The following is a 16787-nucleotide window of genomic DNA, read 5'->3' on the forward strand; positions in this document are numbered from 1 at the left end:
GCCATTCACAGTGAAGGTACTATCCTGGGTTGACTTCCCCCAATGCAACACCTAACACTTATCTTCATTTAACTCCTTTTCATCATTCTTCAACCTACTTTCCCAGCAGATCACGATCCTGTTGTAATTTTTGATAAGCATCTTTGCTACCCACTTTAGTGTCATCCGCAACTTACTAATCATGCTTAATACATTCTCATCCAAATCAGCAAAAGCCCAACACTGATCCCTGAAGCGCACCACTAGTCACTGGCCTCCAGTTCGAAAAACAACCTTCCACCATCACCTTCTGCTTCCTTCCATGAAGCCAATTCTCTGTCGTGAGTGCATAAGGAATATAGTTGGGGTCTTGAGGCCACATCCTTGCTAGCACCTATGTTGAGAGTTATTGTGTAGGATACTACATAGATCTATCTTACCCAAACAAATCACTTCCTTTCCGGAAAAAAAATATTTGCTTGTTATTTTTCACAACTCAATAAATAAAATTCATGATTTTAAAAACCTGGTGAGCACAATCAAAATTCCACATGATTTTGAACTGGGACTAAATGTAATTAAAAATAATAAGATACGCACCTAAAAGCAATAGCCTATAAGACAAAAAAAAAGTTATGGGATTCAATCAGCATTCATAAATTGTTGAGGCAATTGCATTGTTCAAGAGTCAATTTAAAATTGGCAAGATCCACTATATAATCATTTGATAGACTGAAAAAGTTAGTTTGAGAACTGTCCATTAATTTATTTGAATTTAAAACTTTTTGAAGAAGATTAAGTTTAGTAAAATTAATAGCAATCTACCCACCTACATTGAAATTAAATTGGTGGAAGTCAGAAAACAAGTGGCAAGAACCGGGACTAACAGAATCAAGATTTTTTGATGTTCTCGCTTGATGTAAATGATGTAGGCGATTACTTTCTTTTTATATAATACAAAATTGGCTTTGGCGTCAATCAGTGTAACTAATTAATGAGCACATGAAAAAGAATTGAGGTCTTGCAAACCGTTTCATGATCAAGGCTGGGATTAATAAGTAATACTTGGAGAGTTGTAATCTCTGGTTTGTTCTCAGGGCTACATGTTTGTGTGTACAGGGACATCAAGATGAAATAGGATAATGTGTTAATGGAGAGATGATGCAGGAAGTAAGACTTATGTTCCTGGGTTATTGGAACCCATACAAGATAAATGTTTTTGGATGGTGCCAATGTTCCTGCAGGGTGGTTTCTGTGGGAAGGGATGTAAATGTATTTAACAGAATACAGCAGTAATGATGATTGGAAGAATCAAACATCGCTGAAATATATAGTAAGGAATAGACGTGGAAAATAAGAAAGTTAGAGGTGCATGTAATTTTGGGGGGGACTATTATATTGTGGAGCATGAATTCCATGTTGTGTATTAAAGATTTAGATCAATATGCTGAGCATCCAAAGATGGAATAAGTTATTTTAGATGTAATATTGTGTAGTGAAAAAGGGTTAATTGACCTGATAACTAAAGGACTTTAGGGAATAGTAGTCATAATTGATTAGTAGTGGTTTAGTTCCATCTGAAACCAGGGAGTCGAATCTGAATAAAGCAAGCTACGAAGGCATAAAGTGTTGACATATATGATTTGCGATTTGACAATAAACAAGAAATGTCTAATATTTAAAGAATTAATACATCATAATAATCATAATTGTAATTTATTAGCCAAGTATGTTTTGCATCATACGAGGAATTTAGTTTGCCATACAGTCATAACAAAAAAGCACCAAGACACACAACTACATAAAAATTGAAATAAACATCCACCACAGCGGCTCCTCCACATTCCCCACTGTGATGGAAGGCAATAAAGTCTTATCTTCTTCCCTCCATTCCTTCTGCGGTTGGGGGACTCGAACCATCCGCAGCCGGCGATCGAGCACCCTCGTCGGGGCGGTCTAAGCTCCCGCTTCAGGGCGGTCGAAAACTCCTGCAGCTTGGGAGTACCCAGGGACAGTGTACTCAACGATGTTAAAGTCCGCAGCTCCCGCAGGTTGGAGCACCAAAGGCTGACCCCTGGCAAAGGGATCGCCCGCTCCGAGATCTTAAAGTCTGCAGGCTCCGTGGCTTTGGAGCTCCAAACAAGAGGCCGCCAACTCCACGATGTTAGGCCGCAATGTAGATGGGGATACGATATGGAAAAAATGGCATCTCCGTCGAGGAAAGAGATAAGAAAAGATTCCCCCACCCTCCACATAATACAAAACGAAAGATAAACTAAAACATCCATTTTACAACAAATTAAAAACACAAAGGAAAAGACGAAGACAGACCTTTGGCGAAGCAGCCATTGTGTGGCGCACCCTGGTGGTACAACGTATAGTAAAACTACAAAAATGTTTTCCTCGACATTGAAAATCCTGATGGCTTGGCATCAGGCTCATAGTCTGTTTCCTGTGCTCCGAAACTCACCAATGCACAGTAAAACTCAGATAATCTGTCATCCTTTGGACTTTTGTGGTGCTGGAATAGCAGATTTTTCTGGACATTTGGATGTTACTCTTATTCATATCCAAAGACATTTTTATTTTTTGTTTCATATTGCAAAGTTGTATAATAAATTTTCCAGTGAGTCTGCTGAGTTTAAAGGACATGGGGGATAGAATCCGATGAGTTGCAGATTGCCTGTCTCAGTTGATCAGAAAAAAGTTGAAACTTATAAGCACATAAGGGCGGCACCGTGGTGCAGCAGTAGAGCAAGAGACCAGGGTTTGAAGGTTAATTGGGTTCTGTAAATTACTGTTAGTGTGTAGGATGCAAAACTGGGATAACTAGTATACAGATGATCGTTGGTCCGCATGGACGTAGTAGACCAAAGAGCCTGTTTCCACACTGTATCTCTACCCTAAGCTAAACTAAAGCACTCCTTGCACTATTTGCAAACCTGCCAATATTCCTGATTATGCCTTTGGCGCACACTCATTCCTCAGTTAGGAATCTCTTTTCAGCTGCAAATTCCACATACGCTCCAAATTCCCTACTTACTGTACTAATAACTGAGCTGAATGTTGAGCCATTGCCATTTCTGAATAATTGGATATAGATTATTGGATTATTAGAGTTTTTGTCGAATATTATGAAACTGGTGCAGGAAAACTGGTGAGATAAAACAAATAGCTGTAATCTTATTGGATGGCAGAGGAAGCACATAGGGCCAATTGACTATTTATTCCCAATGTTTATATGTAGGCCCAGGAAGTTTGCAGAGCATGTGCTTAAACACAGAATAGGACAGATACATTTATTGAGCTGCAGGTACCAATAGCAACATGGAATGCATGTGTGTTATAAAGTGGAGGAATGGACAACTAAATATGTTATAGCTAAAAATATTAGAAAATGTGATAGGGAAGGAAATAATGGTTAGGATGATGTTGAGGGTTAGGTGAAGGAAAGCAGTATTGGTCAAAATAAGTTTTAAATAGGATAATACCCTGAGGTTCTAAGATTTTTTATAGAATTCAAGATTTGCTTCATACTTACAAATGGTTACCAATTAATGAGATGTAGAAAGTTAATTTACAGGAAAATAAGAGGATGGTGCAACAACGGCAGTTTAGTGAACATGGCTGCATATTCTCAAATAGATTTTGAAAGTAATCTGAAGGGGACACATGAGTTTTTTTATTTTGGTAAATGTATATATTTACAATACTGGAGAGATTTCAGCACAGAACATTAAAAATGTCATATCTCTACAAGTAGTATGGTGTTAATTTTTTCAAGGATTGTTACTCACATGTGCAAGAGATAGTAGAGATAAAATCAAGTTAGGAATTAAATGAATTCCCTGATTCAACCAGTTTATATCTCAAAAATATCAATGTTTAAGACACCAAAAATGTGACATGCCGTGACACAATTAAATAAAGAGGCAATTTCTGCATTAATTTCATTAGAATTCAAAACATTTTCAAATTTGTTGCTTTGCAGAGATGCATGTTTCACAATAATAAGCAAAACTTTTGATGAATTTGGCATTAAGTCCTCTGAATGGCCATATTTCAAAGAGTGTAACGGTGGTTACTCTTGGTGTCCACCCTATTTTAGAGTAACCATGTTTACACCACAATGGTAAATTAAGACCAAAGAACTTCCCAAGGAGATTGAAAATGTTCTAGTTTGAAGAACTCAATAGATAATTAAATTATGAGAAGAAAGTAACCTTAATATCATGATTCTGTAAAAGCTGCTGCATGCCAAAATTAGTGAATATTTTTGTGTCCACCATCACATGAGTAACACCAGCATTTTGCAGTAGCTATATTTCCATCAAATTATGTACCTGCAGTCTCTTATTATGTATGGACAATTACTTCCATAAAGTTTATTCAAAACATGAGAAAGAAATTACAACAAAAAAAATACTGGAAGAAACGGGAGCTACTTTAATTTTGGTGTCCACCCTTGGACACTGTGTAACGCTCGTAACGCATGTTTCAGTAGATAACAGGAATATTGCTCATTTGATCACATACTCCATGCTTATTAGCAAGAAAGTATATTTCTATGTTGAAAAACAGCAAAATTTAAGAAATCAGCTATCATGCTTTAGAAAAAAATGACTTTCTAAATTTCATGTAGCGGTTGTTATGGTGGACACCAAACATAAAGCATAAAAAAACGCATGTTAAACAAGGAATTTTGTTCATTAATTAAATTTTCTCAAACTTCATGAACTATCTCTCCCTGTCATGTACTGCTGTTGTGATGGTTTTTGATTAATCTGAATCATATTGAAATCATTTATTTGTGAACTTCAGTTTTATGTATGATGTCACACTTTTTGTACCCAGTATTGTAAAAACACATATTGCCAAGTCAGGAAGGAAGAAAGTAGTGCTAGACCAGTTCTGGGCATTGAGTTGGGATCATTGAAAGAGCAGTTGAGAAACAATAATTACAATAGCTTGAAGTTTTGAGCAATTAAATGAGGAGCAATGTTTTTGTGAATTAGAAAGAAATCTGGCAAGGTGCACACAAATGCTGGAGAAACTCAGCAGCATCTATGGAGCGAAGGAAATAGGCAACGTTTCGGGCCGAGACCCTTCTTCAGACTGATGGGGGATGGGGGAAGGCGGGGAGAAGAAAGGAAAAAGGAGGAGGAGGAGCCCGAGGGCTGAGGGAGAGGTAGGAAGGGGAGGAGACAGCAAGGGCTAACAGAATTGTGAGAATTCAATGTTCATGCCACCAGGATGCAGACTCCCCAAGCGGAATATGAGGTGCTGTTCCTCCAATTTACAGTGTTGCTCACTCTGGCCATGGAGGAGGCCCAGGACAGAGAGGTCGGATACGGAATGGAAGGGGGAGTTGAAGCGCTGAGCCACCGGTAGGTCAGGTTGGTTAATGGGGAGGTGATCTGTCAAGGTGGATTGATATCAAATGTTTGCCAGTTAAAACAATATTTGAGCATTAGGAAGCCCTCAAAGTGAGGTTCATTGGATGCTGAGTCATATGGCTACACAGTATGAAAGCAGGCTCTTTTGCCCACCTTGTGCATGCCAAGCAAATTGGCATTCTGGGCAAGTTCTACTTTGCCCATATCCCTCTACTCCCTTTCTGTCCAAATGCCATTTGAAAGTTGTACTTGTATCCATTTCTACAGCTTCATCTGGCAGCTCCTTACCTATCTGGACTACTTTGTGAGTGGAAAAAGTTGTTCTGTGGGTCCCTCTAAAATCACTCCCTGCTCAGCCTAAGCTTATGCCCTCTAGTTTTAGAATCCTGTGCCCTGGGGGAAAGATTGTGAGCGTTCACTTCATCCATGCCCCATTTGATCTTGTACGCCTCAACAAGGCCACCCTTCTGCCTCGTATGTGTTTTCCAGGGCTCTGCCATTTATCGTGTAAGTCCTGCCCTGGTTTGAGATGAAGAGGAAGCAATTGTTGGCAGACATATGGATGAAATATTGTTTTCATTTAGTTTAATGAATGTTTTGAAAGCAGCCAAAGGACTGCAAAGCTATACCAATAGTTCATGTACTGTGAAGAGCTTTAATTTTACTGGCATATAGTGTATGTGATTGTGGCTTATTACAAGTGGAGAAGATGGCAGAGAAATTGAAAATGGGAAAATTATGTTTTTGTGAGAAATGTTCAGAAATATGATACAAGGCATAGCATTTCAGCTGCAATTGACATCAGATATACACTATATAAATCTGTGAAACAAACAGCCTCATTAGGCCTGCGTTTGGCTGGATATTGACTGGGATATTGTATTCCTCGTTGTGCAAAACCAAATTATGGAGAGTAGACTTCTGCTGATTCTTGCAAAAACATTACGTTTTTGCAGTTTGACAATGATTTTTCTTATCTGGAATTGTTATTAGTGCCTTTTTTGTTAATATCTCTGACCGTACAGGAATTAGATTGAAAAGGATTAACTTTACTTTGTCCAAAATTTACTTTATTGTTTAACACTGCTGATTAACATAGGGTAGCATTTCCTCTTTTTCAGTTCAAAAGAAAGGCAAGAATGCACAAGTCGAAGCCCAAAACAAAGATTGCTCCCCACCGGTTTATTTGAAGAGTTCTCAAAAGATCAGTTTCCATTTGACTGGAGCAAGAAAACCAGTGCAGGACTTGGTGGGAGTAAAGGTAATTTGAACTTTAAATACTTGAATCATTCTCTTGAATTTTGTCTGTAATCTTTAGCAATGTGAATTTTAATATATTTTTTAAATTCTGTACACATAAAATCTTGACTCCACTGTTAAATTAAATACTCATAGATAAAGTAACATTTGTCTGGCAGCATTAAAACAGTGCTATTGTATTTTTGAGTTGAAGGGCGATGAACCAAATCACCATTTTTTTTAAATGAAGGGGAAAAAAGTATTAAATCTAGTATTTTCGGAGAACCATTTTTTTTCTGGTGGGAAGATCCAGTACAAGGAGGAATTGTCAGAGTTATAGCTCTGTCTTTCAGAAAAATCAAGTGAAATCGGGAAATACATTTTCACACAAGGAGCAATAGTTTTATCAACCTCACATGAAAAGCTAATTTGGTTGAGTATTCGGGATTACGTTTGCAAAGTGTTAAAAAATTGTTTTCCATATCTGTTTGAAAATCAAGTGAGGTGGATAGAGTTAAAGTGCATATATATAGCAACGTTTTGATTTTGATTTATATTTACTTTAGGACCAAGAGCATTGCTGGCAAAGCAAAACATTTTTTGTCATTCCTTAATTGCTGTTAAGGTGATTGTGAGCTACCATTTTATAACACATTGCATTCCTTTTCTGTTTTAATGCTCTCTGCGTTCATTACACTTTGTTAGATTACATCAAGTCCAGCAGAAAAGCTGAAATTGCAGATGCATGCGTAGAGCTCAAGGATACACTTGCCATTGAAAGATAAACATTGATTTCCTTTCTTTTTATTGAAGTTAATGAGGAATATTTTCAGATATGAGAGTACAGATAGAGATTAAATATAATTGTTGGAATCAATGACGTGTAATGTTTCATAGATGGCCAGTTTTGAGCTGCTGGATTGTTCTGAATCCATTCTAGTTAGCAGTGTAGAAATATTACAAAATAAAATGGAAGGCTTCTCTGGTGAGATGATGGGCCCATGTCTACAATGATCTGAAACAGATAAATTGATGAAAAGGATCAAAAGGTTTTATTCCCCATATTTGAACATTTACCATCTGATGTTGAGCCAGTGTGGCAGCTTTGTCTCTGAATGTCCTGTTTGATCAATCAATGAGATTTCCCACCATAATATATCCTGTGCCCTTGCCATTCTCACTTGATTTTTTGTCAGAGTACTGGTTCATACGTTGAAAGTAGATAGATGGAGAATAACTGGTAAATAGGAAATGGAAAGAACCTAAAATAATCATTAATTTAATCAGCTATTCAACATTTAACAAGCAAATGATGTTTAACCAGTGTATCTGAACATACATTTAAGTGCAGCTGGTAGTGCTGCTGCCTCGCAGCTTCACTGTCCCCGATTCAATCAAAACATCTGGTGCTGTCTGCATGGAGTTTGCATATTCTCCCAGTGGCTGCCTGGGTCTTCGGTTTCCTCGCACATTGTCCCTCATGTAGGTGGATGGTAGAATCCAGGAGGGAATTGATGGGGAAAGTAGGTAGAACAAAATGGGATTAGTGTAAATGGGTGCTTGATAGACAGCAAAGACGTGGCAGACTGCTTGGATGACTTTGAGAATCTTTGGGTGAGAATAAGTGTGAACATTTTAGTTGAATCCTTTGTCAAAACTAGTGAATATTAGACAGGAAATGCATTTAAAAATTAATAGAATAAGAGAATAATTCTGAAGAAGGGTCTCGACCCGAAACATCACCTATTCCTTCGCTCCATAGATGCTGCCTCGCCCGCTGAGTTTCTCCAGCATTTTTGTCTACCTTCGATTTTTCCAGCATCTGCAGTTCTTTCTTAAACAAGAGAATAAGAATAAGAGAAACATAGAAAATATTTGCAGGAGTAGGCACTTCGAGCGAGCATTCAATATGATCAAGGCTAATTATTCAAAATCAGAACCCCGTTCGTGCTTTCTTCCCATATCCCTTGATTCCGTTAGCCCTAAGAGCTATATCTAACTCTCTTGAATACATCCAGTGAATTGGCCTCCACTGCCTTCTGTGGTAGAGAATTACACAGATTCACAACTCTCTGGATGAGAAAGTTTTTCCTCCTCTCAGTGCTAAATGGCCCACCCCTTATTCTTAAACTGTGACCCCTGGTTCTGGACTCCCCCAACATCAGGAACATTTTTCCTGCATTTAGCCTGTCCAATCCCTTAAGAATTTTATATGTTTCTATAAGATCCCCTCTCAACCTTCTAAATTCCAGTGAATGTAAGGCTAGTCGATCCATTCTTTCATCATATGTCAGTACTGCCATCCTGGGAATTCACCTGGTGAACCTACGCTCAGGGCCGGATTTACCAATAAGCTAGACAAGCTTAAGCTTAGGGCCTCGAGGTCTAGGGGGGCCTCGCAGAGCCGGATTTACCACTAGGCTTCATAGGCTGAAGCCTGGGGCCTCGAAATCAATGGGGCCTCTGGCCAAGGCAGGACACCTACCGTTCAACTCTGGGCGGGCCCCCCTCTCTATCTCTCTCTCTCCATCCCCCCCCGCTATCCGTGTCCACTTTCGCTGGCATCTGAAAAGTGGTGCAGCTGTGCATATCTGATTTGACCAATGCTTGTGGGCTTCATGCACCGGTCCACTTTAAACTCCGCCATCTTGTTGAGATTTGCTAACCATCCTGTGCATCGCTGAGAGAAGGTTTGGGGTATGTTTCCACCCCATCCATGTCTTTTCTTACAGAGCTCCTGCATATTCAGCTTGGCTGGCAGAGTAAATGGTGCTAGAAACAGGGGCGGATCTACTGTGAAACTAATGAAGCTTAAGCTTCAAGGCCCCTAATCCCCGGAGGGGCCGCAGAAGCGACTTTTGTCCAGATATTCTTCCGATTTAAATCGGAATTCCGATTTTTGTGTTTTCCAAGAAATGAATCTGATTTTTAACCTCGACTAAACCACTTGCCTCGACTAAACTTCACATCACACTTAAACCTCCTCACTAAACCTTGCTTCGACTAAACCTCCCACCTCACATAATCGGCGTCTCTTCTGTTCTTGCGGGGAGGGGCTGCGGCCGCCGCGGGCGGGGGTGGCGGGACTCGGGCTCGACGTCAACGTCAGCGCGTGTGCACCCCTCCCCTCCCACCGGCTATCTCGGGCAATGCGCCTGCGCTGTTCTCCATGCTCTGCCCCACCCCGCTGGTTAGAGCCGTTCCGCTTACGTGAGGCGCCGCCAACGGCTGTATATAAATAGCGGGAGCGGGAGAGTGGTGGCGATTTGTTGAGGCACAGATTAGGTGTTGGTGTGAGGAGAAGTTTGGTAGTGGATTAGGTTTAGGTGTGAGAAGGATTAGGTTTAGGTGTGAGGAGAAGTTTTGTAGTGAGGTATCGTCGAGGCGAGGGGTTTAGTCGAGGTGTAGGTGAGGGGAAGTGAGCGTAGGTGAGGTGAGGAGAGGTGGGTGTCTGAGCTCAGGAAGGGAGACAGAGGTGCTGCTGAAGGAGACTGTCTCCTGTGCCAGAGAATTCCACAAATTCACAACTCTGGATGAAAATGTTTTTTTCTCATCTCAGTGCTAGGCAAAGAGACATTTCAGGTAACATATTTCTTGTAAAGATTTTTTTAGCTGTATGAGGCCATTTATTGAAACATATAAGATTATTAAGGGATTGGACACGCTAGTGGCAGGAAACATGTTTCCAATGCTGGGAGAGTCCAGAACCAGGGGCCACAGTTTAAGAATAAGGGGTAGGCCACTACTTCCTACTTTTTTTCTGGAGGTGAATATCATGCTTAGTCCACATTGCTTGAAAATTTTGGGTCTACTGTATGAAAGGGGTTTAAAAAACCCAATAATATAGCGTAATTCAATACAAAATAATAGTTGAAATAAAAATTAATCAGTTATTAATGTATCATGTAGGCTAGCCGTAAATTAAAAAAACGTTCAAATTAAGGGTGTTTCATTCTAAATATATTTAATATAAAATAATTATAAATAATTTATAACACTATTAACATTTATGACAGAAATTAAAATTTGTGGTGATCTGTCATGGAACAACCCCATTGAAGAAGATAACAGTGGTTACCCAGATCTCATTGCTGGTTGCGAAGGGACCCACATAACAGTTCAAGCTTCAGGCCCCCAAATATGTAGGTCCGCCACTAGCTAGAAATCCTAATGGGTCTTATATAGTGCCGACCACGGACAAGATGCCCCGTCTTGTGTATAGTTGTTACTGTGCAGCAATTCTGAACTTGAACACATCCGTTTCATGCACCAGTGCAATCCCAGTGCTCTTTCCATTGGCAGATTGTCTTTGTCTTTGTCTAAGTCCAACTCCTTGGTCTCCTTGGTTCTGTTTTCTTGTGCAATGGATGCCAATACAGCACGGCTGTTGCTGATCCACTTTGACAGCATGAATCCTCCCATTTGGCAGAGGGCACTCTTACCATTTGAACTGCTTCCTGTTCCGAAGGAATGGATTTTTAGTTGGTGGTGCCGGTGTGTATGACTGCAGCTGTTCGTTCTTTCATCCTTTTTTTTATTTTTAGTCCATCAAAAAGTTTTGTTTTGGAGATCATTTAGTCTTTTTATGTGGGGGTGGGGCGGGGGAAGAGGAAACTGTTTTCTTAGTCACTACCTGGTCGAGGATGCGTCTTTCCTCTGAGCCGCATCTTCGCCCCCTCCTCGCGGCCTACCATCTGTATTGGCGCGGCCTTTCCTGCCAGAGACCGGCCAGAGCTTCAGCGCAGCACTGAAGTACCATCGCGGAGCGGGGCGATGCCTTACAGGGGTCGTCGTGTTGGAGCTCCGGTGCTGGGACTGCCAACTTCAGCACCGTGGAGCTGTGGTCTGCCGAGCTTCCAGCCGCGGGCGGCGCTGACATTAACAACGCGGGGCCCTAGGATCCTTCGCCGAGGATTGCCGTGTGCAGCTCCGCCCAGCTCGGCCTGTGGACTTCGGAAGCCGTGGTCTCCGGTAGGAAGCGGCCAATCCAGAACTCCAAGCCGCTGAGAGTGTTCTTCCGACGCCAGAGTTCCAACATCGGGCCGCCATTGTGGAGCCCTCAATAAGCCCCGACCACGGGTGAACATAGACATAGAGGCTGATGACTGAACTTTTATTGCCTTCCCCCACAGTGGGAAATGTTGATTCCGCTGTGTTGGGATGTTCATGTTAAATTCTATCATGTGTGGTGTTCTTTTTATTTGTATGGCTGTATTGCAACCCAAATCTCGCTGTACCAATTGGTACAGTGACAATAAATGTAAACTTGAACTTGAAACTTGAACTTTAAGCAATCATCTACATAGAAGTTGTTCTTTACTGTGCTAGAAAGTGAGCTTTGTTGTCTTCAGCAGATTTCCTTAATGCAAAGTTTGCACAATTTGGTGATGGCACGGCTCCAAAAAGATGTACATTCTTCCGGTATTCAACAAGATCTTGGTGCACATCACCTTCGGACCACCACAGGAATCGCAGATAGTCAATATGCTTTTCTAATACCTTGACCTGATGAAACATTGTATGTTTCGTTGTATGTATTTTGTTGTATGTATTTACAATGACAATAAAGTATTATTATTATCATTGCTATGATGTCAGCCATCAAAGCAACCAGTTCTTGTCTGAATCTGATGAGAACTTCAATAAGTGAGTTGGTAAGGTCTGGACCCTGCAGCAGTTGACAGTTAAATGATGTTCCTTTGCACCATAGTCAAAGACCACCCTTAAGGTTCCTTTCCTTGAGTGATAGACCCTGTGATGAGGGATGTACCAGAGTTCTCCATCACTTCGATTCAGCTGGTCCACTGGTACCATTTCAGCATAACCGTTGTCAATCATTTCTGTGAGGAAAGATGTATATATTCATCATGAAATTTCTCATTCTTGCCAAACTTGCGTTTCAGGCTCTGGATGAGCTGCTCTGCAATGCAACGGTTTTTTGGCATGCTGACACTTTCTTGTTTGAAAGGTCAGTCTGGACAATAGTGTCCATCTGCCATCTTTGCTGAGAGATTCACAACATCCAAGAATTTTACAACTTCTCTGGACATTTCCTCTGTTTTGTTGCTGGTTCTTTCACTGAAGTTGTGATTGTATTGTTTGACCAGTAGGTTTTCTAGGTTTACAATGGATATTCGATTGACAGCAGCAGCAGGGCAGCCATTTTCGTCCCTGCTGTCGTTGTCTCCTCTCAGCGGACCATAGATGACCCACCCCAGTAGGGTCCTCACAGCATATGGTTAATCCCCTTGGCTGTTGACAGCTCCCAAGGTTCGAATACCTTTGTCCCGATGAGCAGGTCAATGCCAGAGTCTATTTCAGGAATCTTGATGTCCTTCAAGTAAGGCCATTGTATCAGATCTTCCTTTCTGGGAATGTTTAGCTGGGAAACAGGCATGGTCTTATGTGTGAACACATCAGATAGTTGAATAAAATCGTCTTTGTCCAGACTAGATATTTCCAAACCTGAGATATGTTGACTGATCACAGGCTTCACGGTTCATGGTACGCAAGAGAATATTGGTCTTCAGTCCTGTAATGTTCAGCCTTCTCATCAAGCTTTCTGTGCAAAAGGTAGATGAACTTCCATGATCCAAAAATGCTTATGTTTGCAACACTGTTTCCCCCTTGTGGCTCTTTACTGGTACAATGGAGAAGATGCAGGTTTTGTCCCCGGCCCCAATATGCCCACACATATGAAGTGAGAGAACAGCATTACTCACAATTGGTTTCTCATTCTGTTCTGTATGTTCTGGTTTCTTCTCTTTGTCCTTTTATTCAATGTAAAGTATTTCAGGATGATTTTGGTTGCACACATCACATCAAACGACTCTTGCAGTCTCTGCTCATGTGTCCTATTTTCAAACATCCATAACAGACTCCCTTCTCTTTTAAGAAGTCTGTCTTTTCTCCATGCCCCTTCTTCCTGATCTGTGGACACCGCCCCAATGTGTGACCACTTTTATTACAGAACAACCAAGAACCTTGAGAATTGGTGGTGGATACATTTCTTTTCATTCCATTTGTTGTCAGATTTTCTTGCGCTGGTGTTTCTACAGGTATTATAGTTGTTGCAAAACTGCTTCCTCTTGGTTTTGACCTTTCTTTTGCTTTAGCAAAAGTAGAGCATCCTGGATGCTTCCAAAAAGTGGATCTGACAGTATCTTCACGTCTCTCTATGAAGTCTACCAGGTCAGAAAATCTAGCTCGATGGCCACGTTGTTCCTGGAGCTGACATGCCCTATTCTTCCACTTGTCCCTGAGCTTGTAAAGCAGTTTTAGAAGGATGGTCCTCATATTGGAAGCAACATTCATTTCCTCCATATAGGTGAGATGTTCCATTGCATTGCAACAACCTCTAAAGAACAGTGTGAACACTTGCAATGCCATCACATCCTCTGACCTGATCACTGACCAGGAAAATGCCTTGTCCATATATGCAGTGGCAATCTAATGTTCATTACCAAAATGTTCTTGAAGCAGATTTTTTGCTCTTTGATCGCCCTGGGCTGGAGGCAAATGTTGGCAGCTGCGGACTAAGTCTTTTGAATGCCCTCTTGTATATTGGTCAAGAAAATGCAAGCCGTCACTGTAATCATTCATCCTTCTTTCCACTCCTCATTCAAATGCCCTGATGAAAATTTTATACTGCAAAGGATCACCATCATAAACAGGAATGTCTCTTGGTGGTAAAGTAGAAGAGAGATTTTGTTGAGCCAGAAGAGCCGTGATGTCATTTTGCCTCTGAATTAGGTTACAGATATCACCTTGGCTTCCATCAGTCAGTACAGGAGGGGTACTGCGAACATGCCCCTGCACAACCTTTTGCATATGAGTCTGTACATTTTGCCTTTGAAGAGAGTATTGAGTTAGATGGGTCACATCATGAGCTCTAACATATGGTTCATGAATTGTTTATTTTGGTCTAACAACCTGTTGCACTTGATCAGGTAAGTATTCATTTGCATGTGGATTTAATTTAGCTGATATTTCCTTTTGAGCAGTTTCTTTTCTCATGTAAGAGCTCATCCCATCATATACTCAAGAGCTGCTTCTTGATCTCATGGCCTCAAACACATTGATCTTTGCATTGTCTGCCAGTTCTGTCTCTAGTACCAGTTGTTCTTTCTTTCTTTTCAATTGTTCTTCGTGTGCCTCAAGCTCATGCCTTTTCTTCAGGGCGGCAACCCGTTCCATGAGAGCAGCATTTTGTGCCTGAGCTTTAATGCAAGCAGCGGACATTGAAGATGCACGGTGGCACAGCGGTAGTGTTGCTGTCTTACAGCAAAATGCAGTGCCAGAGACCCGGGTTCGATCACCGACTACGGGTGCTGTCTGTATGGAGTTTCTATGTTCTCCCCGTGATCTGTGTGGGTTTTATCCGAGATCTTCGGTTTCCTCCTGCGCTCCAAAGACGTACAGGTTTGTAGGTTAAATTGGCTTGATAAAAATGTTAAATTGTTCAAGTTGGCAATATGCAGAGTACTGCCCTGCCAACTACAAAATTCAGAAGGTTCAGGATGAAGAACTAGATTTGTAGCTTAGTTTAGGTTTCGAGGCATTTGGAACATTGTCATCAGGCCCCAATGTCATCTGAGTTTCCAACAATCTGTTATATGGCACCTTCAATTCAATTCAATTCAATTCAATTCAAACTTTAATGTCATTGCACAAATACTGAGTATGGGTACAACGAAATGCAGTTTTGCGTCAGTCCGTAGTAGTGCAATATAGAAATAAAAAAAAATAAAAAAGAGGATACAGAATAATAAAAAATACAGAATAATTAAACAATGGGGACGGAGGGACCGGAGGAATCTATCGGCGGGACTCCGAGTTCAGCAATGCGACGGTATGATTGTAGAAGCTGTTCCTCATCCTACTGGTACGAGACCTGAGGCTCCTGTACCGCCTCCCTGATGGGAGGAGGGCAAACAGTCCATGGTTGGGGTGGGAGGGGTCTTTAATGATCTTCCCAGCTCGTTTCAGACACCGTTTTCGGTGGAGGGCATCCATGGCAGGGAGCGGGGCACCGATGATGTGCTGCGCGGTTTTCACCACCCGTTGTAGTGCCTTCCTGTCCGCAACAGTGCAGCTGCTGTACCATACCGTGAAGCAGGCGGTCAGGATGCTCTCGATGGTACACCTGTAGAAGTTGGTCAGGATCTGGGGGGACAGGTGGGCTTTCTTGAGCCTCCTCAGGAAGTAAAGGCGCTGCTGTGCCTTTTTGATCAGCTTGGAGGTGTTGAGGGACCAGGACAAATCCTCCGAGATGTGTACCCCGAGGAATTTGTAGCTGGAGACGCGCTCCACCTCAGTCCCGTTTATGTGGATGGGGGTATGTCTGCCCCCTCTGACCTTCCTGAAGTCGACAATAAGTTCCTTCGTCTTCTTGGAGTTGAGGACGAGGTTATTATTGGCACACCAGGTTGTCAGGTGCTGGACCTCCTCTCGGTAGGCTGACTCATCGTTGTCACTGATCAGCCCTACCACCGTGGTGTCGTCAGCAAACTTAATGATGGCGTTGGATCCGTACTTAGGGATGCAGTCGTGGGTGAAGAGGGAGTAGAGGAGAGGGCTGAGCACACAGCCCTGTGGCACGCCGGTGTTCAGTGTTATAGTGGTGGAATGGAGTGTGTAATTTGCTGTCCAACATCAGATAACCACACCTTTACATCTTGTATAAAACCATTAAAAGTTTCAATTTTTTGTTGAAACCGATGGTTTTGCTTCTCAAGCTCATTATCAGGCAGTGGTAACTTCACCAATGACTCATGCCTTTCTTTGACTTCATCATAGAGCTTGATTAATTGAACCAGGTTAGATTGTACTTCATTTGCATTTTCCTTTGATTTCATGAGCTCTTTCATCATTTCCATTAACTTAGCTTGTTTACATCTCGAGTTTCTTGTCGTCTGACAATTTTCAATGAACAATTCTAAGCCTTTGGCAGTGAATTTAATAACCCTTTTTTCCTTTTCAGAATCCTTTCCAACATCGCCATCTTGTGACTCAGCATCAGATCTGACAACAGACATACTTGTTCACTATCCCTTTAAGACTTGTTGATGTGAAAACCGTATGCCAACCGCACAATGTTTCAAACAACTGATATTGTTGTGTGATTATAGCATTCAGTCAATCAACTCCATTACAGTAAACGTTTTCCAATAC

General features: G+C 41.4%; 1 protein-coding gene across 1 annotated transcript in view; it reads left to right on the forward strand.

The window, feature by feature from the left end:
* The window catches only part of LOC116972034, a 55271-nt gene that overhangs the window by 7101 nt on the left and 31383 nt on the right, over nt 1–16787 (forward strand). Inside the window, exon 2 of the mRNA XM_033019298.1 lies at nt 6497–6636. Coding sequence (XP_032875189.1) covers nt 6497–6636 — 140 coding nt within the window. The remainder of the gene's footprint in view (nt 1–6496; nt 6637–16787) is intronic.

Source organism: Amblyraja radiata, chromosome 4, assembly GCF_010909765.2.
Source record: "Amblyraja radiata isolate CabotCenter1 chromosome 4, sAmbRad1.1.pri, whole genome shotgun sequence".
Classification (NCBI taxonomy): Eukaryota; Metazoa; Chordata; class Chondrichthyes; order Rajiformes; family Rajidae; genus Amblyraja; species Amblyraja radiata.